The sequence below is a fragment of the Ornithorhynchus anatinus genome, chromosome 9 (genome assembly GCF_004115215.2).
Source record: "Ornithorhynchus anatinus isolate Pmale09 chromosome 9, mOrnAna1.pri.v4, whole genome shotgun sequence".
NCBI classification, from domain to species: domain Eukaryota; kingdom Metazoa; phylum Chordata; class Mammalia; order Monotremata; family Ornithorhynchidae; genus Ornithorhynchus; species Ornithorhynchus anatinus.
This window is the reverse complement of record NC_041736.1, coordinates 29,803,914-29,831,465: the sequence shown is the minus strand read 5'-3', so window position 1 is coordinate 29,831,465 and position 27,552 is coordinate 29,803,914. Positions and strand designations below refer to the sequence as shown.

Sequence of the window (27,552 nt, the reverse complement as noted above, 5' to 3'; positions counted from 1 at the left end):
TAATGTTTTCTTGTGTTGCTGTCAGTGGGTTGCTGCACAGTTGGTCCTAATTTGATGTGATTGGAGCTAAACTCTGAATATTGCTGAGTCTTAATTTAAAAATAGAAATGAGGTGTCAGTGAATTCATGTTTTCTGTCCCCCAGTCCACCCAATTAGCTGTTATGAGATTGCCTTCTAGGTCATGAGCCTAGAAAATGTGGCCCATTGGGAGGCCTTCCAGATCATCCCCATTGCCCTGCCCTCCCTGCTTCTGACTTGAGGACTGGAATCTGAGGCCATTCTCTTTTCTCTTCCTCAGAGGTGAAAATAACTAGCATTTTGGCACTCGCCTTTAGGCAGTTGAGAGATGACAGCATTAGTGTGAAAGGCTTGAAGTGAACTGTGGATCTTGTCAGCCAGCCGACAGTCCTGTGGACAGGACACAAAGACGAAAACTATAGATAAGTTTAGGTAAATGGAAAGGCTGTTATAAAGATGCTTGGATATCTACATAAATGTTTCTTTTCAATTTGCAGGTTCTGAGTTCCCTTGGTTACCATGTAGTCACATTTGATTACCGAGGTAAGATGTGTTTGGAAGTAATGTTTAAGTGTCTGATGTTGATAGCCTCGTTCTCTGCTCCCAGGGAAGATTGCCTTTGTCTAGATTTGGTTTTCTGAGGCACCTGTTTGCATTTAGGGGGGAAATGGGCATCAGCCTTGGGTAGAAATACCAATATTGCAGGACTCTGTGCATTCTCCGCCTGCATTATTGGTAATGTAGAAAACTCTTTTTTCTGTTTTTCTTTACATGCAACCCAACCCAAAATCTTTTCAGAAGACAGAACCTTGAGCGCTAACTATCCTTTCTATGGTGGCCATCCAAACCTTCGTCAAATTTTAGTTGTCAGCAAAAAGGAAGTACAGCTTTCCCTTCTTTGCCATGGATTTGCCGTTCAATTTTAAATGCCCACGGCTTATAGTCTGTCTACCTTATTGGCTTTTGTGCCATCGTTTTGCATTATCATAGCTACCCTGCCAATATGGTTATTTTGAATCACTTTCTATCTTGTTTACCTCTTAAGAATGAGCTCCTTTTGTGAAGATCAGAGAAGCAATGTAGCCTAGTGGGAAGAGCATGGGCCTGGGAGTCAGAGGATCTGAGTTATAAATCCCGGCTCTGCCACTTACCTTGGGCAAGTCACTTAACTTGTCTGTGCCTCAGTTACTTCATCTATAAAATGGGGATTAAGACTGTGAGCCCTAGGTGGGACAGGGAATGTGTCCAAACAGATTATTTTATATCTATTTAGTACAGTGCCTGGCACATAGTAAGCCACTTAACAAATACCATTTAAAATAAAAACCGTTGGATGTGTTTGACTCTCTCAGAATCCAGACCTCTGCATTTCTTACATTTCATTTTACTTTGGGCATTTCATTCTGAGTAAGCAATTTGTGAAGAGGGCAAGAACTTACCAGGAAATTTCCTCATTTTTCTGGAGCAATTATAAGAAACTGAATTCTTTCTATGCGCTGTATCGTTGTTTGTTCAGTTGTATCATATTTAGGGTAGGTTTAAAATGTCTGTGACTGTTACAAATCTTGACTGTTTTCCAGTCCTTAATTCCACCTGGCCAGGGAAGTGTATTCTAGAGAGAGGAATCCCTCCTCAACTCTGTCCCTTTCCATGAGCATTTTCCTTCCTTTTCTAAGTGAAACAAGTCAGGCACCTTTTACTGGGATTTAGAAATTGTCTAAAATATCAACTAGCCCACCCACAGGCTGCTCAGCAAAATATTTTGCCACATTTAGAGCATTTCATGCTATGTAAGCAAGAAAAACCCTGGACACCAAAATTTGCAGAACCGTCAAAAATCCGTTACCAGGATCTGTTCTTCAATGAAAAACCAGAACCAAACAGTGTGAGAGAGACCTCTTGCTGGAGATTCCCATGCCCTTGGGCAGATGAATATTTGAAAATGCAGTTATTCCTTCTGAAAGAGAAGGTTGCCATATTTTTCTGGTCCCGAAAGAGATGTGATTTTCTGTTTCTGAAAATGGTTTAAAGAGTGACTGGAATGATTCGAGAAGAATGATTAAAATTTTGCAGTGGAGCTTGTAAGCTATCAGAAGGATTTTGTTTACCATGAGAGACAAAGTAATAAATAATGTTGGTATTTGTTAAGCGCTTACTATGTGCGGAGCACTGTTCTAAGCGCTGGGGTAGACACAGGGGAATCAGGTTGTCCCACGTGGGGCTCACAGTCTTAATCCCCAATTTACAGATGAGGGAACTGAGGCACCGAGAAGTTAAGTGACTTGCCCAAAGTCACACAGCTGGCAAGTGGCAGAGCTGGGGTTTGAACCCATGACCTTTGACTCCAAAGCCCGTGCTCTTTCCAGTGAGCCACGCTGCTTCTCAAGTAAAGCCTCTTGGTTTTAGATCAGGGCATCCTTTATGATGGCACGAGGCCAACATCCGCATGGCTGTAGTTTATGGCAGCTACTTACTGCCAATCAATTGTGGTTGGCATTGGCTTTAGGCTGCAGCATATAGGATCACCAATTTTGCAGTTCTGAAATGTCATGCACTCCTTTTGTCAACAGAAAAAAAACCAACTTCTTCAATGGGCCATAGCCCAAGAGCACCATCTGTTTCACCAACATTAATGATTCAGCTAAGACACAGACATCACTTTGAAATTACGCTTCATAAGCATGTTAATGAACGTGGAATGAATATTGTATTAGCAAGCTCACAAAAAAGAACGAAACTTCTAGATAGGTACAATCTGAGAAGCAACCGGCCTGAGAGTCATAAAGACCTGGATTCTAATCCCAGCTCTGCCACTTGGTGGCTGTGTAACCTTGGGCAAGTCACTTTACTTCTCTGTGCTTCCGTTACCTCATCTGTAAAATGAGGGTTTGGACTGTGAGCCCCCTGTGAGACATGGAGTGTGTCCAACCTGATTATCATGTATCTACCCTCTCCCCTGCTCCCCTCCACTTAGTACGGTACCTGGAAAATAGTAAGTGCTTAAGAGATACTGTTATAATAAGGAAAAAAGTGGATATTGAAAGGATTTCTTGGGCAACTGTTGTGAGCAGAACACCATAGTAGGCACTAGGGCACTTAGAAGAGTACAATAAAGCAATTAGACTCAATCCTTACCCTCTAGGACTTTACAGTCTAGCAATGGGGACAGAAAAGTGGGTATGCAGCTGACACCCGGGGACGGGTTCATTCGGGAATTGGCGCAGCGAGGGAGAGAGAGAGAGAAACCGGGGTAGAAAGCATAACTTTATACAAAATTTATTCCCTGGGGTGAATTGAATTATTTGATTATTTAGATGCAGCAAATTGAACTTCCCTATTGGGAGGAATACGATTATTTGGTGATACTAATGCTTCCCTAACGGGAGGAATATACTTGTATGTTACTCGCATGAGACAGAGCACCCAGGTCCCACCCAGGCAGAATTCACTTACGGTTTGTTCGCACATGGTGAGGCAGCTAGCTCCCACCCACGAGTACTTCCCACTTGAGGGGAATCCACTTATGCGTTACACACCCATGGTGAAGCCCCTAGCTCCCACCTATGAACGTTCAGCTGGATGGGATACTCTGGACAGAGGCGACTTACTGCCGGCTGCTGCGTCTCAATCCTCTGCCCAGAAGGTCAGATGCTGCACGTATTTATTACCTGTGCTCCTAGGCATTCCAGCTTCCTGCTTCAGTTTATCCAATCTCTCCCCTCCTCCATACCTAATTCGATTGGCATGGGGGCGAGGGACACCTTCTGTATTCCCAGCTTGGGCTGTCAATCTAGTAGTTTTGGTTGCGGGGCCGTTATCCCACCCTCACTTCCGAGTTCCACCTGCTGGCCCAGGAGGTCACGAGATAGCATTTGGCCTTGAGATGGTCACTACCCCAGGGTCACCTTGGGACAGCAACCAAAGGAGTTTTTAAGGAATAGGATAAGTAAGGCGATATATAAGTAAATGCCAAAAATGGTTATGTAAACAAGAGTACAGATGGCATAGAAGTGCTGAGATTGTAATTAAGGGGATGTATCTTGGAAAGAAGCAAAAATTAATTGAGGAAGACCTCTCTGAGGAGATGAGATTTCATAAGGGCTTTGAAGATGGAGAGGGCTCGTGGGCAAGTGCATTTGAAGCAGATTGGGAGTTCCAGGCAGGAGAAAGGTTGTGAGCAGGAAAGATGACAGCAAAGGTACGGGTTAACTTGAGAACAGTGAAGAGTGTGAGCCCGGGCTGTAGTGGGAGAGAGCTATTGGAAGGCCTTAAAGCCACTGGTTGGAACTTTTTGTTTGAATCAGAGAGGACTGTGTACCCATTGAAGGTTTTTGAGGAGTGGGAAGAAGTGTAGTGAAAGAAGTGTGGGCTGGAGAAGGGAGAGACTGAAGGCAGGGAGGCTAAGGAGGAGGTTGATGTAGTAGTCAAGCTAGGATATAGTAAGGGCTTGGATCTAAGTAGTGGATGTTTGGATGGAAAGGAAGTGGCAGATTGGGGAAATATTGTGAAGGAAAACCAACATATTTTAGCAGTAGATGGTATGTGGGAGGATAATAATGCCAAAATTGGGGGCTTTAGAGCTAGAGAGGATGGTAATGTCCATTGTGATGGGAAGATTTGGTGGAGGGAAGATGAGAAGACTAATTTTAGACACAGTGAGCCTACTGTGTTCGCGGGACAACCATATAGATATGTCCGGAAGGCAGAGGGAGATATGTAATTACAGAGGAGGTGAGAAGTTGAGGCTAGTCAGGTAGATTTGGAAGTCTTCTGCGTGGAAGTGATGGTTGAAGCCATTAGACTGGATAAACTCAAAATGGGAATGAGTGTAAAAGTGAGATGAGAAGGGGAACTAGAATGGCTGGAGAGGTGAGAGGAGAACCAGGAGAAAATCAGTGTCAGTCAAACCAAGGTTAAAAACCTTGTCTATCTGTTGTTTAAGCTCAGTTTGTATGTATTTAAAGCCATCTTTTAAGCCCTCTGTGATCCCTTGAAAATACTCTACGCTTTGCCATTTTGCATGTTATTTATGATTGTTGCAGGGGAATAACTCTTTGTATGTCTCTAAACTCCAGAGGCTGTCCGTAGTTTTCTTCCTGCAGGAATGAAGCATCCCACCATTGAGGGGATGGTGGAGCTTCTGTAAGTTGCTTTGACTTCCCCTGTCTCCTTGAATAATCAGACCAACCCCAAGGTCCATCCCTGAAAGTGATGGGAGCCTCTATAACCTTCCCACCCCCTCTCATGGAATTTTCCATGGACATTCGTAGGATTTGCGTTAAGCGCAACTACATATGTAGAGTCCTGCAGGCTGTCAGGTTCTAGAAAGGCTGAGGGCAGAATGGGGAATTTGATGGAAACCTTTGTTGGGCCAGGCTCATAAATAGGCTGCTTTGCCCATTGCAATGTAGGATGCCTGTCACCATTCCAGAATCTAGTTTGCAAGCTTTACTGCACTAACTCCTGTGAATGCAGCTTACGTAACTCCTTCAAAACCTTGTGACTTTTTTTGGAGCTTTTGATGATGACTCATTGCTGAATTGCTCAAAAATTCAACCGCATTTGACCTCTCTTGGAGTCTGTTTATGGCTCTGGAGAGAAGGATAAAGAAATTTGCTTTAAGGCTCACACAACTTTACCTTTTTCTTTATAGAAGTCAATCAAGCCCCACTTGTTTTACTTTTGCTACTCTGTAAAAGCCATAGTAACTAAACATGAAGTTGAGTGAGTTTTTATCTGTAATAGAGACCAGTTATTCACATACTTGCAATGGTGCTTTTAGTGAGGAACTTATTAAATAGCTGAGATAGAATTCCTGTTCTGCCTTTCCTCAGCCCCCTTCTTCTTTGTCACCTCTCTCACCAGCCTAGCTTCCTTGCCTTTCTAGAAGCGTTGGAAAGTTGGTTAGTGCTTTGGATCCCAAATAGGAAAGCAGTTTGATACACACACACACACACACACACACACACACACACACACACACCTGTGTCAAATAATTTTTCCTTCAGCAATTGTGCTAGGCAAGAAAGTCAACAGGCCAAACCTGAGCTAAAATTAGCCTCAGTATGGTGCTCTGCCCATAGTAAGCACTCAATAAATGCCACGGAGCGGTTGATTTTTGTCATTTTCACTCATTGTAATAGGTCAGTCTTCATTAACATAGGCTTTATGAACAGGTTGGGAGCAGCTAGCATTCCAGCAGGCTCGGTTGCCCCAGGGGAGAGTTAGGTATTCTGTTAGACCGAGAAGCAGACCAGGTTACGGATATCTGCTCTGAGCTGTTATATGCTATTAAATTAAAGGACTTAGGGTGTTGCAGAAGCTGCATGTTCTAGGCTCTGATAATATGATGATTAAAGGAGGTGGGAGAGTGGGGAAAGGAAGGGTGAATAGGGATGCAAATTTTTAGGGACGGAACCCTTCACAGAGACACCAGGAAGGGGGAGAGGTTTTTCTCCCCACCATCTGGCAAGGAGTGCCAGATCTGAGAAGCAGATGGCCTAGGAAATAGAGCACAGGCCTGGAGGTCAAAAGGACCTGGCTTCTAATACCAAATCTGCCACTTGTTTGCTATGTGACCTTTGGCAAGGCACTCAACTGCTCTGTGCCTTAGTTACCTCATCTGTAAAATGAGGATTAAGATTGTCAGCTGCATGTGGAATGTGGACTGTGTCCGGCTTGATTATCTTGTATCTATCCCCATGCTTAGTACAATGCCTTGCTCAAAGTAAGCACTTTACAGATACCATTAAAAAAGGAGTTATACTGAGAAGTTTAGCTCCCCTAAGGAGTTGAAATGGGCACATTTTGAAGATCTAGGGAGTCCAGCAGAAAGAGGTAGAGGCGTTTTGGAACTTTGGACAACTAGAGGCTCTGTGCTGCTGTGAGTGTGTGAGAAAGAAGTTCCTTTTCAGTCAGTCCCTTTGCTTAGTGATTTCCATACCCTGAAAAGGACAGCTGGGAGGCCCCCCTGGAATTCGACATTCCCGAGTGAGGGTGGTCAGGGCCATGGCCACTGGCCAGCTCCTGTGTCTTTTGTTTCCTAAACTCACAGAATCTGCTGGGCAGCTTGCAGGAGCGTGGGATAACTGAAGCTAAGGAAAGGTTATGAGGTGGCTGGACCCTATCCGGAACTATCATTTGGAGGTATAGGCAGGCTGCTCATCATGCCTCCCCTACCCCCATATGCACTGATTTTGGTCCCGACTGTGTGCATAGCACACGTCTTCCTTTCTGCTACCCTGCTGCTCTGGGCCCAAGGAGTTCACATTTTTGCCTAAAACCTTCTTAGGCATTTTTCTGGACAAATGTTTTAAAGACGCGCAGCTCTTCCAATGTCAATTTTGGTCTCACTCCTTCCCCCAATTTTTGTTTCAGGCTGGGGAGATTCGGTGGGGACTCCCACAGAGCGGGGAATGACCTACGATGCCCTCCACGTTTTCGACTGGATAAAAGCAAGAAGTGGTGACAATCCACTCTATATATGGGGCCACTCCCTGGGCACCGGGTAAGACTACCACCCTCAGAGCAAGCTGATAAAGGTGACCCCTCCCCCAATGTACAGTTTAAGGGATAACCTTTCCTTGGGCACAGGTTTTTCCCTGGGCCGATATTCTGTCCATATCAGTCTGGAAACTTGGCAGCTTTTCCAATTAGCTATGGTGCATGATTTATCATTAATGGCTGAATGGTGCAGGAATACCATTTGAAAATGTAAAATCGGAGCTTTAGTATGAGCCTTTTAAATGTAACCAGTTCTATGACTGACCAACTCCTTATTTCTCAGCCATCCATTTACCCAAGGCCAGGATCTTGGGGGCACACAAAATTCACTGGAGACCAACAATTAGTACCTGCAAGATTTTGAAACTAAATGCATCTCTTGGTGATGTTTGACAAGCTCCAGTGACACCTAACTCCGACATTGATCATTGGGGACTTCATTATCCTTGTGGATGTTCTTGATGATCTCCCCATTGGCCTCTTTCCTCTGGCATTGATCAACTCTGATGACTTCCTGCTCCACCCCACCTCATCCGCTCACCAACTTGGACACAACTGAGTTTCATCACATTAATCATTACCATCGCTAACCTCACTAGCTCTGAAATCAGACTCGCTGACCTCAACTGTCTTTTTGATAATAAGTATATTTGTTAAGCACTTCCTATGTGCCAGGCGCTGTGCTAAATACTGGGGTAGATACAAGCAAATTGAGTTGGACACAGTCCCTGTCCCACATGGGGTTCATAGCCTCAGTCCCCATTTCACAGATGAGGTAACGGAGGCTCTTAGAAGTGAACTAACTTGCCCGAGGTCACACTGCAGAAAAGTGGCGAAGCCAGGATTAGAACCCATGACCTTCTGACTCCCAGGCTGGTGCTCTATACTGATTCTTGTCCACTTGGCCTTGCTTCTCTTGCGCACACTCTGTCCCCACACAGAGACTTTGGATATCCTGAGCTCCTTTACTTGTCCCAGCCCACCATGCCCCTTTTGGATTCCCTACCCATCCTCCTCTCTCATGACTCTCTTGATACACAACTCCGCCCTCTTTGACAAACTCAACTTCCTTGCATCCCTGTCCCACCATCGATGTCCCCAACCCTGGATCGCCTCCACGGTACACTTTCTCCGTTTGATGCTTGGAATGGATATCTGTTGGCAGAGACCCAGGCCAGTCTCATCTGTGGAAAATTCAGGCTCCCCCGTTCTAAATCTCTTAGCCCAGATTTCCAAGACCCCTCCCCTGAGCCAGCCAAAGGAGCCTGTGGTTCCGCAGAACCGGGCTTCCTGGCCAAATCGAGTCCTCTCGATGGCGTGTCCCGTAGCCCGGCCCGGAGTCTTAGTGCCTACAGTTCACGTGCATGCCGCCCGGGAGCCTGTGCCATGTCAGTCACTTCCCTTTTGGCATGTCCACCCTCCTTATGTGTGTCCTGGGTTACGTATGATTGGTAAGACTGTCTCGCCGCTAACGCCCTCTTCCATATCCTCCCCCTAGCCTTGAACTCCCTCCCCTCCATGTACACCACACCACTGGACCAATCTGGTAACTTTCAAAGCATTACTAAGGTCATATCTTAGTATGGGAACCAGCGTGGCTCAGTGGAAAGAGCCCGGACTTGGGAGTCAGAGGTTATGGCTCTGCCACTTGTCAGCTGTGTGACTGTGGGCAAGTCACTTCACTTCTCGGTGCCTCAGCTCCCTCATTTGTAAAATGGGGATGAAGACTCTGAGCCTCACGTGGGACAATCTAATTATCCTGCATCTATCCCAGTGCTTAGAACAGTGCTCTGCACATAGTAAGCGCTATACAAAATACCAACATTATTTTATATCTCCTCCAAGAGAGCTTTGCTGATTAAGCTGTCTTTTCCCCAGTGGGCTTTTTCTTCTGTGTCATTTATGCACTTCCGTCTGTTACCTCTGTCCATTTGATATTCATAATAATAATAATGTTGGTATTTGTTAAGTGCTTACTATGTGCAGAGCACTGTTCTAAGCGCTGGGGTAGATATAGAGTAATCAGGTGGTCCCACGTGAGGCTCACAGTTAATCCCCATTTTCCAGATGAGGGAACTGAGGCCCAGAGAAGTTAAGTGACTTGCCCACAGTCACACAGCCGCCAAGTGGCAGAGCCAGGATTCAAACGCATGACTTCTGACTCCCAAGCCCAGGCTCTTTCCACTGAGCCATGCTGCTTCTCACCCCAACCCCACCACACTTATATATATATGTTTAAATTGCACATTGTAAATGTATTCATTCATATTATGTCTGTCTCCCCCTCTAGACTAAGCTTGTCTGGTAATTCTGTTGTACCCTCTCAAGTGCTTAGTAGACTGTCCTGCACAGAGTAAGTGCTGAATAAATACTGTTGATTGATCAGTTGATATTGACCCTGCAGTTAGCTTTAGGTGGCATCAGAATTATCATCTTTGCTTTTGTGCTTGCCGTTTGTCATTGTGAGGCTTTGGGGATCTGTTCTGCCGCAGTCAGTCTGATCCACAATTAAACACTTCTGGGCGGCTGCTGTGCCCTTCTGTCATCCCTTTCTTCACGAATTATCACCTAGACTATTAGCAATAAGCAGTTAGTCTTGTTCCCTTCATGCTTTCTTTCAATTTCTAATCCTTCCTAATCCCAACTCTGCCCAGCAATACAACCTCTTCTCCTGTATTGACTCCCACGAATTGTTCCGGGCTTAACTCTCTCCTTAAATACCCAGACCTCCCTCCCCTCTCACCCCGATGACCTTGCCAACTACTTACTTAGTGGCAGTATTGAAGAAGCAGGAGCCTGGTGTAGTGGAGAGAGCACGAGTTGCGAGTTAGAACGTCATGGGTTCTAATCCCACTTCTGCCAGTTGTTTGTTGTGTGACCTTGGGCCAGTCGCTTCACTTCTCTGTGCCTCAGTTGCTGCATTTGTAAAGTTGGGATCGAGACTATGAGCCTCACCTGAGACCAGAATTGGCTTGTATCCAACTGCAGTGTTTGCCTGCACATAGTAAGTGTTTAACAGATGCCATAATTATCATTAATTATTACTATTACTGAAACCATCAGGGGTGGAGAGTTCACCAAAAACCTCCCCTTCACCTCCCCACTTCCCTCCTACCCCTCCATCCACTCTCTCATCCATCCCTGCCATCTCTCTGGCAGATATCTGGCCGACTTCTGTTCTTTTGGGTGTCAGAGGCCTTCTGAAATCACATCTCCTCCAGAAAGCCTGTCTCGATTAATCACTCGTCTCCCCCATTTAGGTCTTCGCCAGCTACTACTTCAGTAGTTCCCTGGAACTTAAGCACTGACCCACACTTGTTGGTTAGCAATTGACTGGGCATATCAGTCAATGGTATTTATTGAGCGTTTACTGTATGCTGAGCACTGTGCTGATACAACAGAATTCGTAGACTTGTTCCCTGCCCTAAGGAACTTAAATGAAAACAAAATACAGCCATCTACATAAGTGCTGTGGAGCTGAGGGTGGGGTGAATATCACATGCTTAAAGCATACGTGTTCAAGTGTAAGGGCGACGGAAAAGGAAGGAGTAGGCAAAATGAGAGCTTGCATGTAAGTATAAAACAAATGTGAATTTTCCATTATTTCTCCCCTTCCTCTAATTTAGTGTCTCTCTCCTCCACAAGACTGTAATCTCATTTCGGTTAGGGACCATGTCTGCCAACTCAACTCTCCCAAGCACTTAGCACAGTGCTCCGCCCAGAGCAAGTGTGCAGTAAATACTATTGACTTTTGCAAATATATCCTGTGTTTGGAGTATCTCAAACTTCAGCCCAGAGTGTGAGATTTATGTGAATTTCATCCATCTCTGGTATCTCATTTTCTATTAATGATCCTGTCATTTGAAGCAGAGAAGCAGCATGGCTCAGTGGAAAGAGCCCGAGCTTTGGAGTCAGAGGTCATGGGTTCAAATCCCAGCTCTGCCACTTGTCAACTGTGTGACTCTGGGCAAGTCACTTAACTTCTCTGTGTCTCAGTTACCTCATCTGTAAAATGGGGGTGAAGACTGTGAGCCCCACGTGGGACAACCTGATTCCCCTGTGTCTACCCCAGCGCTTAGAACAGTGCTCTGCACATAGTAAGCGCTTAACAAATACCAACATTATTATAAGTGCTGTTTATTAGCTATGTTGGACTGATGGTAATAAATGATGTTCCTTAAAGACTATGTGCCAAGCACTGTCCTAAGCACTGGGTTAGATACAAGTTAATCAGATGAGACACAATCCATGTCCCAAATGGGTCTCTCAGTCTGAGGGAAGGAGAGGAGATATTTTATCCACATTTTGGGGTGAGGAAACTGAGGCACAGAGAGGCATTTCAGGACTAATCCAATCGTTTTGTTGAAATTTAACTTTTTTCCTGAATTCCCCGCTATTAGTGCCTCCCACCTTCGAGGTCCCAGGTTACACCTCTTTCGTGTGAAAGAAAAAGAGAGAGGGAGGAGAGTAAGCGGGGAGAGGAGTCGGGAAAGAAAACTTGTGCCTTCCCCTAGGGATTTTTCTCTAGACTGTAACCTCCCTGTGGGAAGAGAAAAAGTGTCTACCAACTTGTACTGTACTTTGGCCAGTCCATTTAATCGCATTTTTTGAACTTGTATTGTGTGCAGAGCACTGTACTAAGCGCTTGGAAAGTACAATTCAGCAATAAAGAAGGACAATACCTGCCCATACCGAGCGTAGAGTCTAGAGACGAGCTTACCGTCCCAGGTGCTTAAGACAAGTGCTGTGCACACAGTAAACTCTCCATAAATACCATTGATTGTTGAATACCATTGATTGTTCAATATGATTGATTTAAACTCTTTCTCCTTTATCTCCAGAGTTGCAACAAATTTAGTAAGGCGGCTTTGTGAACGAGGTGAGGATGCTTGTCTGACTGCATTGCATTGTGACCGTGGCTACTGGCAAGTCTCTTACCTCTAAATATGCTGCTTGTCTCTTGTTCTGCTATTGTACTGTGCTACAGAGTAAGAGCTAGGTAAATCTGGGCAGACATGTACTGGTGGATGATGGAGTCATGTATTTCACTGTTCCAAGGCTGTGATTAAACCCTGCATTGTTTGTGTATGTGTCTCTGGGTGAGACTACCTATGGGTCAGGGTCTGTCTAATCTCCTACTCCATCCCAGCCTGCACATTCCACTCCTCTAACACCAGTTTCCTCACTGCCCACCCCTTGCACGCGTCCTCCCTCTGTCCTGCAACTCCCTTCCTGTCCACGGACGACAGACCCCCACACTCCCCTCCTTCAAAGCCTTATTAAAATCCCATCTCCTCCAAGAGACCGACTAAGCCCTCTTTTCCTGTCCTCCCTCTCCCTTTTGTCTTGCCTATGCACTGGATATGTAACTGCATAGGCCTATTTTATATTCACCTGACATTATTATTAGCAATAGTAATAATAATGATAATGAAGATGGTGGTGTTCAGTCCTTACTTTGTGTCAAGGACTGTTCTAAGTCCTGCAGTAGATACAAGCTAATCAGGTTGGACTGTGTCCCACATGGGGCTCACTGTCTTAATCCTCATTTTACAGATGAGGTAACTGAGACCCAGGGAAGTGAAGTGACTTGGCCAATATCACACAGCAGACAAGTGACAGAGCCAGGACTGCATTTGATATTCACCCCACCCTCCGCCTCACAGAACTTATGAATACGTCCATAATTTATTGTAATGTCTTGGTTTCCCCCTGTGGATTGTAAGCTCCTTGTGGGTAGGGAACATGTCTACCAACTCTCTCCCAAGTGCTTAGTACAGTGCTCTGCACACAGTAAGTGCTCAGTAAGTACTATTGATTAATTGAGGAGGTGCCTGGGTGTATGGGGAGGAGGGGGCCTGGGAAGGGGGTTAAGGATGGGTGGAGGAGTGCAAGGGATGGGGGTGGTGTGTGTCTTTGTCAACTCTGCTCTCTCCATAAATCCCAACTCCCTCAAATCCTATGCCCACATCCCCCATCATCTTCCCAACTTTTTACTCCCTCATGAAACCCCCAGTGCTCCCACCCCCTTGTCCTTACCTACCTTGCTCCCTATCTTGTATTTACCCCAGTGCTTAGTTCAGTGCTTGGCATGTAGAAAGCGCTCAACAAATTCCATAAAAAACTAATCATAATAATTTTTTGGCAAAGTTGCTACTATGAGGAGAGAACATCTCAAAGTTTTCCCATCACCTCCTCACAACTCTATTTTAATCTTCTTGCCTTTCCTTTCTCATGCTTCCCTTTTGTTTCTCAAGAGGTCTCCCCCCACCCATCTGTACCTCTGACCCTCTAACCTCTCTCCTAAAAGCATTTACCTTCATTTTCCTCTCTTTCATCACTACCTTCAACCTCTCACTTTCTTAGCTCCTTCCTATCTGCCTTCAAACATGCCCAAGATCCCCCCGGCCCCCGCCATGTTTACAAAGCCTTTTCCCAATCCCACAACTCCCTCAGCTATTATCCCATCTCCTTCCCATTCCTATCCAAACTCCTGTAATGGATCACACCTGCTGCCTTCACTTCCTCTCCACTACAGCTCTTCTTGAGCCACTTCAATTAGGTTTTCGACCTCTTTGGTGCACCAAGACTGTACTCTCTAAGTCATTGATGATTTAGACGCTACTAAGACGCTAATCTGGATGCTACTAATCTTTCTTGACCTCTCAACCACCTTTCACCTGGGACTATATTCTCCTCCTTGAAACATCTTGATTTTGCTGACACAGAATTTGCCTAATTCACCTCCTATCTCACTGACTTTTCTGGGTTTCATTAGCTGGCTCCTCTTCTTCCTCTTTCTCCTTTCCTGTCAGCATCTGTCAGGGTTTTCATCTGTCCCCTGTTCTGCCCCTTCTGCCCCAACACGCTCAGGGACCTCACCTGCTCGTTGGCTTCACTTATCACCTCTATGCTGAAGACTCCCACATTTCCCTCTCTAGCCTGGGGCTTTCATCTAACCTGCAAACTCCTGACATCTCCACTTGGATGGCTCCACATGTCTAAAAGTCAAACTACACATCTTCCCTTCTGAATTGTCTCAGCACAATCAGCACTCCTGCCTGTCCTACAAAATCACAACCTCCTTACATGTGTCGCCACACTTTTGTTCTCCCCTTCATTGTGCTGCTGCCAAATCCTGTGGTTCTTCCTATACATCTCCCAGTCCTACCTCTTTCCTCAGTCAATGGATGGTATTCACTGAGCATTTACCCTCTCCACTCAGCCCCCACCACCCTGTAAGACAAGCTTTGGTCTTAGAGTAACTTGACTTTTATATCAGCTTCCCTCTCAGGTCTCCCTGCCTCCAGCCTCTGTCCTGTACTAGCTGAACTTCATGCTGCTTTGAGGATCATCGCTTCAAATATCACTGGACACACAATTCTCTACTCATCAGACCCCTCCACTTGCATCCCGAGTCCCTCCACGTTTGTGCACAGACTCCTCAAAGTCGACTTTAGGGCACTCCACCAACTCCCTCCCCCTTACCGCTGTGCTCTCTTGATTAGCTACTCTCCAACCTGCTGTCGTCGTTCTTCCTACTGTTCATTACTTTGAACTCTCCTATTTCCATCCCTGTGGACGTCCTTCCCTCCCCTAATCTGCAAGCCACAGTCCTGACTACACTCAGAAGCCCTCCTCAAAGCACACCCTATCTAACCTGCCTTGCTTGTTTCATTCCCTCCCTTTCAAGTCATACAAACCCATCAGTCATCTCTAGTACTTATGTACCGCCCTATACCTCCTCAGTATGTGTATGTGGGAAGGTGAAGAGCTCTGTTTTAGGCATATTAAGTTTGAGGTGGCACCGAGACATCCAAGTAGAGATGTCTTCAAGGTAGGGAGGAAACGCGAGACTGCTGAGAAGGAGAGAAATCAGGGCTGGAAATGTGGATTTGGGTATCATCCACGTAGAGGTGGTAGTTGAAGTCATATAAGAAAATGAGTTTTTTCAAGGGAGGGATGTAGTTGAAATAGATAGACACCCAAAACTGGACCTTGAGGGACACCCGCAGTTAAGGGGTGGGAGGCAGAGGAGAAGCTCCTGAAAGAGATCGAGAATGAGCAGCCAGAGAGATGGAGGAAAACTGGGAGAGGACAGCATCAGTGAAGCCAAGGTGGATGATGTTTTGCGGAGAAGGGGTTGGTCAGCAATGAAGGCTGAGAGGCCCAGGAGGATTAGGATGGAGTAGAGGCTGTTGGATTTGGCAAGGAAGAGATTTGAGAGGATTCAAGGAGAGAATTGGAGGAGAGGAACGTGAGACAGTGGGTGTAGGCAACTCTCTAAAGGCGTTTGGAGAGGAAGGGTAGGAGTGAGATGGGATGATAACTGGAGGGAGCCATGAGGTCAAGAGAGTGTTTTTTTAGGGTAGGGGAGACATGGGCGTGTTTGAACTTAGTGGGGAAGAAGCCATTGGAGAGCAAACAGTTGAAGATGGCAGTTAGGGAGGGAAGAAGGGAAGGGGCAAGTGTTTTGAAAGGGTGTGAAGGAATGGGATCAGATATGCAGGTGGAGGCGCTGGATTTTAAGAAAAGGCAGGAGATCTCCTCTAGAGATAGTGCTGGGAGAGATGGGAGAGTTGAAGACGTGACAGAAGAAGGGAGGGACTGGGAAGGGGCAGGAGAGATTTTAGGGAGATCATGCTTGATTTTGTCAGTTTTATCAATAAAGTAGGTGGCCGGGTCACTGGGGCAAGGGATAGGGGAGGCGCAGGGACAGGAGGGTTGAGGAGGGAGGTAAATGTCTGAAACAACTGGCGAGGATGATGGACATGGATGTCAGTATGGAATTAGAAATAATTTTGCCCAGAGAAGGCAGAGTTAAAAGCATGCAAGGGTGAACTTGAAGTGGATGAATTAGGCCTGATACCTAGATTTCCTCTAGCAGGCTTGTGCACAGGAGTGAAGGAAGTGGACCGTGGAGGTGATCTAGCGCTTCTTATATGTTACTTAATCATATTGATGTTTGTCTCCTTCTCTAGACTGTAAAACTCATTGTCGGCGGGGAACGTGTTTGCTAACTCTATTGTATTGTACTCTTCCATCCGTATAGTACAGCGCTCCGTACACCATGAGCTCTCAGTAAGTACCACTGATTGATTGATTGATTGGAGTGGAGGAGTTAGATGCTGGATTGTAGAGGTTCAAGGTAGTGGAGTTAGTGGAGTCAGCTGATGTAAACTGTCCACTCAAGAAGTTTGGATGGGGATTGGTAGGAGGGAGAAAGGACAACCGCCAGAGGATGCAGTGGAGTTGAGAGAGTTTTTCTAGGATGGGAGACACGTTGGCGTGTTTGAAAACAGAGGCGAAGAAGCCATCACAGTGAGCAGTGAAAGGGGGAAAGAAAGTGAACACAAGTTTTTCTAAAAGGTGCAAGGGACTGTAGTCTGAGGCACAGATGGAGGGGGAAGATTTCAAAAGCAGGCATGATAATTTCTCCTGAGAAATCAAGCCAGGAAGCATAAGAGATCAGATGGGAGGGCAAGAAGGAGCTGGAGACTTTGGGGACTTCACGCCTGATGATTTCAGTTTTGTCTGACAAAGTAGGGTTATCAAAGGGAAGAGAGTAGAGCAGTTGGGGACACTGGGGGCTTATGGAGGGAATAAAAAGTCTGAAATCGTTCAAAGCCTTATTAAAGTCATTTGTCCTTCAAGAGGCTTTCCCCGAGTAAACCCTCATTCCCCCTACTCCCTCTCTCTTCTACATCACCCTTGCACATGGATTTGTAATCTATCAATCCGTGGTATTTATTGAATGCTGTGTGCACAGCACTATGCTAAGCACTTGGGAGAGAATAATATAGCAGACACTTTCCCTACCCACAAAGAGCCTACAGTCTAGAGGGGCACCCTTTAAGCACTTGATATCCACCCCACCTTCAACCCCACAGCAGTTATGTACCTACCCATTATTTATTTTAATGTCTGTCTCCCCTCTAGACTCTTAGCACCTTGGGGTCAGGGTATGTGTTTACCAGCTCTTTTGTACTCTCAGAAGCTCTTAGTACAGTCCTCTGCACACAGTAAGCACTCAATACCGTTGACTGATTGGTATGGGCAAAGGGCATGGGAGTCAATAAAGGGAAGAGAAGTAGTGTTGCTGAGCAAAGAAAAATGCAGAGTTGTAGCAGATGAGAATGAGTTTAAGATAGACGAGGTTGGCCTGATGCCCAGATTTCCACCAGCAAAACTGGCTGCATGAGCTCATGAGTGGAGGAAGCAGAATGTGGACTGATCCAGGGCTGGGGTTTAGCTGGTTAAAATTGACAGTGGGACAGGGATGCGGGGGATTTGAGTTCAGTGGAGAGGACAGAGTTGAGGGCGTCGATTGGTGCCTCAGGAAAAGGGAGGGATGGGTAGGGAGTCCAAATGGGGCCTAGAAGCCTAGGGTAAGTGAAGGGGGTTCAGGAGATGAGAAGTCTCTGCGTGGGGACCGAGGACATGGGAGAGAAGTCAGGGAAAGAGGCTGTGGTCAGAGAGTCAAATTTCAGAGTTAGTGAGGGTAGCAACTAGGATTAGTGTGATGAGACTCAGTTTGGGTCCAGATTGGTGAGTGGCTGAGGTGGAGGTTGTCAGAGTTGAGCAATGCCAGAGGAAGGAGGCAGTTGAGAGATCATCGGAACATCCTCGTGGATACTGACGTCCCCTTGGGTCAGTGTAGGACTGGAAAAGGAGAGAAGCAGAGGAGGCATCAAAATTGCCTCCAAATTAGTGGAGCTGGGGAGTAGCAACTGGTAATTGATGTGGGTGGAAGAGTTGGATAATGTGAGCTTCGAAAGAATAGAAAGAGAGAAATGGAGTTGGTGGGATGGTGTCAAAGGGCACTGTGGGACAGGAGACAGAGCAACTACTTCCCCTTTCACAGTGAGTGGGGGAAGTAGAAGAAGGAGTAGGAGAGACTCACTGGCGAGAGAGGAACAGTATCGTCTGATTGAGCCAGGTTTCAGTAATGGCAGAGAGGAAGAGCAGGTGAGTCAGAAGGAGGTCATGGGTAAAAGGGAGATTGTCCTTGATTAAGTGGGGCTTCCATAGGCTGCATTTGGATGGAGTGAGAGACTCAAAGAGAGATTGATGTGAGGGGTAAAATGACAGGGTGTGATGCAGGGGATGGGGCTTTATGATGGAGGTGGGAAAGAAGGACAGGAATGGGATCATTAGAGGGTGTGGTGCGGGGAGTCATGATGATGTCCAAGAACCTTATGGGCCACAGCTTCTAGACCCTGAAGATGTGGGCCCAGGTTCCAGTTCCAGAACTCATTTGCTCCCATGGCTTCAACTACCACCTCTGTGCAGAGGATATCCAAATCTACGTTTCCGGCCCTGATCTCTCTCCCTCTCTCCAGTCTCTCATCTCCTCCTGCCTTCAGGACATCTCTACTTGGATGTCCTCCCATCACCTCAAACCTAGCATGTCCAAAACAAAGCTCCTTATCTTCCCACCCAAACTCTGTCATCCCGCTGACTTTCTTGTCACTGTAGGCGGCACCACCATCCTTCCTGTCTAGCAAGCCCGTAACATTGGTGTTATCCTTGACTCCACTCTCTCATTCAACTCACATATTCAATCCATCACCAAATCATGTCTGTCCCACCTTCACAACATCGGTAAAACTCACCTTGTCCTCTCCAGCCAAACTGTTACCACGTTAATACAGTCACTCATCTTATACTGCCGGATTACTGCATCAGCCTCCTTGTCAACCTCCAAGGTTCCTCTCTCTCCCCGCTCCAGTCCATACTTCACTCTGCTGCTTGGATCATCTTTCTACAAAAATGTTCAGGACATATCCCGCTCCTCAAGAACCTCCAGTGTCTGCCCATACTCCTCGGTCTCAAACATAACCTCTTCACCACTGGCTTTAAAGCACGCCACCACTTTGCCCCCTCCTACCTCACCTTACTTCTGTCCTACAACCCAGCCTGCACACTTTGCTCCTCTACTGCTGACCTTCTCACTGTGCTTCAATTTCACCTGTCTCACCATTGACGTCTTGCTCTGGCCACAAATGCCCTCCCTCCTCAAATCTGCCCAACAATTACTCTCCCCATCTTCAAAGCCTTATTGAAGGCACCTCTCCAAGAGGCCTTCCCAGATTAAGCCCCACTTTTCCTCATCTCCCACTCCCTTCTGCATCACCCTGACTTGCTCCCTTTGCTCTTCCCCTCTCCCAGCCCCACAGCACTTATGTATGTATCTGTAATTTTATTTATTTGTACTGATGTCTGTCTGCCCCCCTTTAGATTGTAAACTCATTATTGGCAGGGACTGTAACTACTTGTGGCTCAGTGGAAAGAGCACGGGCTTGGGAGTCAGAGGTCATGAGTTCAAATCCCATCTCTGCCACTTGTCAGCTGTGTGACTGTGGGCAAGTCACTTAACTTCTCTGTGCCTAAGTTACCTCATCTGTAAAATGGGGATTAACTGTGAGCCTCACGTGGGACAACCTGATTACCCTGTATCTACCCCAGTGCTTAGAACAGTGCTCGGCACATAGTAAGCGCTTAACAAATACCAACATTATTATTACTGTTGTATTGTACATGCCCAAGTGCTTAGTACAGTGTAAGTGCTCAATAAATACTACTGAAGGAGTGAATGAATTGTATGACTGACTGGTGCTCTATACAGTGATGGGAAAGCCAAGAGGAGGGCAGAGTTTGGGTGGGAATATAGGGAGTTCTGTTTGGGACATGTTTAGTTTGAGGTGTCAGCAGGACATCCAAGTAGAGATGTCCTGAAGGCAGGAGGAAATGTGAAGACTGTGGAGGAGAGAGGTCAGGGCTGGAAGGGCTAATTGGAAATCATCTACGTAGAGATCATAGTTGAAGCCCCAATGAGTGGGGTGTAGGTAGAGAACAGAAAGGACCCCAGAACTGAGCCTTGAAGCTAACTCCCAGTTAGAGAGAGTGGGAGGTGGAGAAGGAGCCTATGAAAAGCACTGAGAAGGAGCTGCCAGAGAGACACGAGGAGAACCAGGAGAGGACAGTGTCGGGGAAGCTGAAGTCAGGGCATGTTTCTGGGAGGAGGGGGTGGTCCACCATGTCGAAGACAGCTAACAGGTCTAGGAATAATAGGATGAAATAAAGTATACTGGATTTGGCAAGAAGGAGGTCATTGGTGACCTTAGAGAGGGCCATTTCTGTGGAGTGAAGGGAATGGAAGCCATTTTGGAGGGGTTCAAGGAGAGACTTGAAGAAAAGGAAATGGAGGCAGCAGGTGTAGGTAACTCGTTCAAGGAGTTTGGAAAGGAAGGGTGGGAGGGAGGATGGGGTGATAACTGGAGGGAATCATAGGGTCAAGGAAGGTATTGGAAAAAAATAGGGGATATGTAGGTGTATTTGAAAGCAGTAGGGAAGGATGATGGTCAGGGAGGGAAAAAGTTAGGGGGGAAAGTGTTTTAATGAGGTAGGAAAGGGTGTGGTCTGAGGCACAGGTGGAAGAGGTTGATTTTACTAGGAGGCAGGAGATCTCTTGAGATGGAAAAGTTGAAGAGGGGACAGGAGGAGAGTGGCACTGGAGAGGTACTAAGGAGATTTTACAGAGATCACACCTGATGGTTTCAATTTTTTTAATGAAATAGGTAGCGTGGTAATTAGGGACAAGAGATGGAGTAGCAGAGGGAAGAGGGAGTTGAAAGTCTGAAAAATAGCTGGTGCTTCAATCTATGATACACTACTTCACGGATCATCTTCTGCGAGCATCACTCATCTCCCCACTTGTCAAATCCCTCCAATGCCCTCCCATTTCCATCCACATCAAAGCAAAAACTTCTTTCCCACTCTCTCCCCTCCTCCCTGCCCGCCAGTATTCCATATCAGGCCTCCTCTACCTGCTATTTTCCAGCTCACTCTCTTAATTCCTCCAAAGCTAGTCTTCAAGCTGTTCTGGGCTCTTGACTTTCCCACTTCTGGCCCCTCACTTGTTCTGTTCCACCATTCTGGATTCCTCTGTCCCTTAACTGACCAACCCTAACTTTCTCACCTAGAAAAGCCTTAAAATTCCACCTTTTCCCACAAGACATTCCCTAATTAATTCCCTAACATCCATAGACATGTCAAATCCCTCAGCCACCTAGCACCATATTTTTGCATACCTTCCCATAACACTTTTGTGTATATATGTATGGTTGATTGAATAGACAAATTATTCTAATTACCCTATTTGTAAATATTTTAGGTCTATCTCCCTGTAAGAGAGTTTGTACTCCTGGTGGGCGGGGATAATGTCTCAGGCTTCTTTTTACTTTTCTGTCGGCTTAAATATATTGAACCCAGTGGTTGCCCAATATATCCCAGGATTACTACTCCTATCTTTAATTCCTCATCTTCCAAGGCTTAGGTTGCTCTTTGTTTCCTGTTTGTCCCTTTCCCCTCTTTCAGAAACTCCTCCAGATGCTCTGATCTTGGAATCTCCATTTACCAATATCCGTGAAGAAGCAAAGAGTCACCCGTTTTCGGTGGCAAGTAGAGACTTTCATGAATTTTCCTGTCGATCTAGAGGGCGGGTCCTAGGGGCCCCTGGAATTCCTTCTCTAGCCAAGAAGCTGGATGTTTCATCTGCATGCCATCCCAGCAGTGCCCCCAGTAGAATCTGACCTAGAGAGACCACTAGCTTCTCATTAACACCTGGTTCTGCCTTACTGATTGTTCCAGCCGAGGAGAATTTTAAAAGGGGACAGTGGTGGGGATGAGTTTTGGTCCAGGCGGTCTCTCAGGCTGACAAACCAGCCAACTTCAGTCCTGGCTGATCAGGAATTGTTTTGAAGTGATATTGGGTGGGAGTCAAAGCAGCTCATTGTGGCGGTTTTTTTTTCTTTATGTGATTTTAAGCGAGCTGAGAATCAGACCAACTTTACTATGTGCATCTAGGAAATGGCTTCATTTAGTTATTTGATTGATTGGGTAAAGGGCCTCAGAAACCAGATTTTCAGTGGCCATTCAAAGCCCTTCTTTTGGCATTTTGTTGGGGGTGGTGCTGGAATAACACCAAGAGGTGTGGGTGGTGTGTAAATTAATCTAATAGTAACTTCCTCTTTTGGGTCTATTCAGATATATAGATATTTTCCTGGATTTGACTGGTTTTTCCTCGATCCCATCACAAGCAGTGGAATTAAATTTGCAAACGATGAAAAGTAAGTAACTCCTCCTCCTTTTCAAACTGCCCTTCATTGCTCTTCTACTCCTTGGTTTCTAGAAATTTAGGAATTGGAGTCAGGGAGGGTGTTTGGTTTTATGCTGACCACTGCTTCTATTCTGATACCACTGAATAAAGCAGTTAGCAAAACTTGTCTCACTGAGCCCACCAATTGGACCCGTATTCCCAGGCAGTAGGAGGATTTAAAGCCCAAATGGGATGAGACAGTCCTAGGATCAGCTATTTCAGGAGCTATGCAATCCTGAAGGGCATACGGATCTTGGCAGCTTTGTGAAGAGAATGGTCTGGATTGACTATCACCCAGTATTTTTCGAGCTCACAATGCTCATACAGCCAATTCATTGAGCAGTGGCCTCCGAACTAGCAAGCTGTGTCAGCTTTAGGCACTGGAAGAATGAAAGATTGTTCAAGGAACAGCCACATCACTCCAACTGTGTTAGATCAAGTTTTTTAAGATTCTATAGGTTATAGTTTCTATAAGCCGTAAGGACCTGAATACGTTATCACAGCCCCTTGGAAGGGAGAAGATAGCTCGAGCATAGCCACCTACAGGCAGGGAATTTAGATGAATGGCAACAACATTCACTTATTCATTCATTCAATCGTATTTATCGAGCACTGACTGTGTGCAGAGCACTGTGCTAAGCGCTTGGAATGTACAGTTAGGCAACAGGTAGAGACAGTCCCTACCCAACAACGGGCTCATAGTCTAGAAGGGGGAGACAGACAACAAAACAAGCAGGCAGGCATCAATAACATCAAAATAGATCAATAGAATTAAAGATACATGCACATCATGAATAAAATAAATAGAATAATAAATATGTACAAATATACACAAGTGCTGTGGAGTGGGGAAGAGGGATAGAGCAGGGGGAGGGAGTCAGGGTGATGGGGAGGGGAGGAGGAACAGAGGAAAAGGGGGCCTCAGTCTGTGAAGGCCTCCTGGAGGAGATGAGCTCTCAGTAGTGCTTTGAAGGGGGGAAGAGAGTAGTTTGGCTGATGTGAGGAGGGAGGGCATTCCAGGCCAGAGGTAGGACATGGGCCAGAGGTCACTGGCGGGACAGGCAAGAACGAGGTACAGTGAGGAGGTGAGCAGTAGCAGAGGAGCAGAGTTTGCAGGCTGGGCTGTAGAAGGAGAGAAGGGAGGTGAGATAGGAGGGAGCAATATGATAGAGAGCTTTGAAGCCAGTAGAGAGGAGTTTTTGCTTCATGCAAGAATTGATAGGCAACCACGGGAGATTTTTGAGGAGGGGTGTGACATCCCCAGAGCATTTCTATAGAAAGATAATCTGGGCAACAGAGTGAAGTATAGACTGAAGCAGGGAGAGACAGAAGGTTGGGAGATCAGAAAGGATGCTGACGCAGTTTTCCCGTCAGGATATGATGAGAGATTGTACCAACAAGGTAGTGGTTTGGATGGAGAGGAGAGGGCGGATCTTGGCGATGTTGAGAAGATGAGACCGGCAGGTTTTAGTGATGGATTGGATGTGTGGGGTGAATGAGAGAGCAGAGTCAAGGATGACACCGAGGTTGCGGGCTTGTGAGACGGGAAGGATGGTCGTGCTGTCCACAGTGCTGGGAAAGTCAGGGAGAGGACAGGGTTTGGGAGGGAAGATAAGGAGCTCAGTCTTGGACATGTTGAGTTTTAGGTGGCGGGCGGACATCCAGGTGGAGGTGTCCTGAAGGCAGGAGGAGATATGAGCCTGGAGGGAGGGGGGAGACAACTAAAGTGGTGGAAGGTGTGTACAGGAGAATGTTAGCAGTAAGATCCTATATACAGAATCAACTATAGAGCATCCCTAACTTTTCCCTTCTGAACCACCACCAATTTCTGTAGTGGTCTATGAATTTATCAATACCGCTTTTGAACCTACCGATATTTTTGGCCTGTTGTACACTTCTGTACTCTGGCAAATAGAACAAAAAAAACCAAACTTGTGTGAAGATGTGTCTCTCTCTTTTGCTATGAGCAAGGTTCAGTGGTAGTCCCCTCATCCTGAGCCACCGTCCTTTCTATCTCACAAGCCCGTAATCTTGGTGCTATCCTTGACTCATCTCTCTCATTCAACCCGCATATTCAGTCTGTCACCAAATCCCATCAGTTCAACCTTCGCAACATTGCTAAAATCCGCACTTTCCTCTTCATCCAAACTGCTGCCATGTTAATCCAAGCATTTATCCTATCCAGCCTTGATTACTGCATCAACCTCCTTGCTGAGCTCCCTGCCTCCTGTCTCTCCCGACAACCCCAGTCCATACTTCAATCAGTTGCCTAGATCAGTTTTCTAACCAAACAGCTCAGTCCATGTTTCCCCACTGCTCAGGAACCTCTAGTGGTTCCCCATCCACCTCTGCATCAAACGGAAAAACCTTACCATCACCCTTAAAGCATTCAGCCACCTGTCCCCTCCTACCTTATCTACCTGATTTTTCACTACAACCCAGCCCGCATACTTCACTCCTCTAATGCCAGCGTACTCACTGCACCTCGATCTCGTCCATCTTGCTCACATCCTGACTTTGGCCTGAAACCCCGGTCTTCATATCTGACAGACGATCACCCAGCCCACCTTCAAAGTCTTATTGAAGGCTCATCTCCTCCCAGAGGCCTTCCCTGACTGAGCCCTCAATTCCTTTTCTCCCACTCCCTTCTGCGTTTCCCTTGCACCTGGATTTCACCCTTCCCTCAGCCCTGCAGCACTAATGTGCATATCTGTAATTTATTTAATAATTATGGTATTTAAGTGCTTACTATGTGGCAAGTACTGTTCTGAGCACTGATTTATGAGTGTTAATGTCTCTCTCCCCCTCTAGCCTGTAAACCTGTTTTGGGCAGGGAACGTGTGTACCAACTCTGTTATACTGAACTCTCCCAATCGCTTAGTACAGTGCTCTGCACATAGTAAGTGCTCAATTAATACTTTTGGGGGAAAGATGCACTCTCCCTGCCCACAACCTTCAGCATATATCTTTGAAGACTAAATGTTTCTAATTTTAGCCTTGTTTGGCGTCCTTATATCACCTGATGCTGGTCCATTTTTGAGTGTACAGAGTAGAACCCCTTTTCTTTGGGGGCATGTGCCATCAGTATTACATCGTTTTCCAAATCAAACCTGTCATATATTCAGATCCACCTTCGAATTGCACAAGTGAGTCCAAGTATTCCATGAATAGCAACAATCAAAATAGTGAAATGGTAACAAAGGGAAACAGGTACTTCACAAGAGCTAACAGGTGTCAACTTGCCAATTAATCTGTGTTCACAGTTTGATGTTTTGTCATCAAATCTGAAGAAACAAAGAGAAATCTAATGCTACAGCCAATCAGTGGTATTGATTGAATGCTCACTGTGTGCAGAGCACTGCACGAAGCACTTGGGAGAGTACGACAGAACAGAGTTGATAGACACGTTCCCTGCCCACATTAAGCTTATGTGGGGACATAACAACATTCCATTACAACATTGTTACTCTGAATACACAGTTTTATTTTGGGGGCTTCCCCCCCCCCAGGCCAGAGATGAAATGTGTTATTCTCCAGCTGGCTGGGATAGAACTGGTGTTACTGTTTGGACATTTCCAGAAAAATTCCTGAGAACAATTAGTGTTGCCATCTGCGGGCAAGATGATTTATGAAGTTTTGAGGCTATGAAAAAACCCCCATGGAATTGATGGAGGGGTGTTTAAAGCCCTGTCCCCCATGGCCCTTGTAGTCATTGTGTAGAATTAGCCCCTCTGATTTGATCTTTTTTTTTGATCTGTTAATGTGGATTTTGTTCTCTCCCCAGTGTGAAATACATTTCGTGCTCGTTGCTTATTCTTCACGCTGAAGATGATCCTGTTGTTCCATTTCATCTTGGGAGAAAGGTGTGTGCGCTGGAAACTCTCAGGGCTATTCGAACCCTGGGATCAGTTTCGTTTACAGGAGCCATCCCTCGGGTAGGAAATTGTCACTGCTCTGTGAAAGAGGAATATCTTTCTTGATAAAGCCTAGGCTAGGTGGTGGTCCAAAAGTAGGAACTTGAGAAGCCTAGTGGATTGAGCACAGACTTGGGTTCTAATGCCAGTTCTGCCATTTGTCTGCTGTGTGACCTTGGGCAAGTCACTTAACTTCTCTGTGCCTCAGTTACTTTATCTGTAAATTGAGGATTAAGACTCTGAGCCCCTGTGGAACATGGATTGTGTCCAATCTGTTACACTTGTATCTACCCCAGCACTTAGAATCAGTCAGTCATATTTGAGTGCTTACTGTGTGCAGAACACTGTACTAAGCGCTTGGGAGAGTACTATAGCACAGACAGTCGGTAGACAAGTTCGCTTCCCACAGCGAGCTTACTGTCTGGGGGGGAGACAGAGTTTGATTTAAATTATAGATATGTACGCAAGTGCTGTGGGACTAAGGGAGAGGTGAATAAAGGGTACAAATCCCAGTGCAAGAGCGATGAAGAAGGGAGTGAAGCGGAAATGAAGACGAAGTCAGGGAAGGCCACTTGAAGGAGCTGTGCCTTCAGTAAGGCCTCGAAGATGGGAATAGTGATCGTCTGTCGCATATGAAGAGGGAAGTATGGACTGGAGGGGGAGAGACAGGAGGCTGATGCGTTAACCAAGGCGAGATGGGATAAGTGCTTGGATTAACATGATAGCCAGATTGGATGGAGAGGAAAGGCTGGATTTTAATGATGTTGTGAAGGTGACAGGATTTATTTTGGGGTGAATGAGAGAGATAAGTCGAGGAAAACGCCAGCGTTTCGTTCTGGTGAGAAATGGAGGGAGGTGGTGCTGTCTACAGTGACAGGAAAGTCATGTGCAAGATGGGGTTTGGGTGGGAAGATGGGTTCTGTTTTGGTCATGTTAAGTTTGAGGTGTCGGCAGGA

The 27,552-nt window shown here is 46.1% G+C and overlaps 1 protein-coding gene across 1 annotated transcript in view; it reads left to right on the top strand.

Annotated features, from left to right (window-relative positions):
• ABHD12 (abhydrolase domain containing 12, lysophospholipase) overlaps positions 1 to 27,552 on the top strand; it is a 117,015-nt gene that overhangs the window by 81,138 nt on the left and 8,325 nt on the right. The window contains exons 6-11 of the mRNA XM_029072139.2: positions 517 to 562; positions 7,397 to 7,526; positions 12,364 to 12,401; positions 21,902 to 21,981; positions 22,571 to 22,653; positions 26,467 to 26,545. Coding sequence (XP_028927972.1) covers positions 517 to 562; positions 7,397 to 7,526; positions 12,364 to 12,401; positions 21,902 to 21,981; positions 22,571 to 22,653; positions 26,467 to 26,545 — 456 coding nt within the window. The remainder of the gene's footprint in view (positions 1 to 516; positions 563 to 7,396; positions 7,527 to 12,363; positions 12,402 to 21,901; positions 21,982 to 22,570; positions 22,654 to 26,466; positions 26,546 to 27,552) is intronic.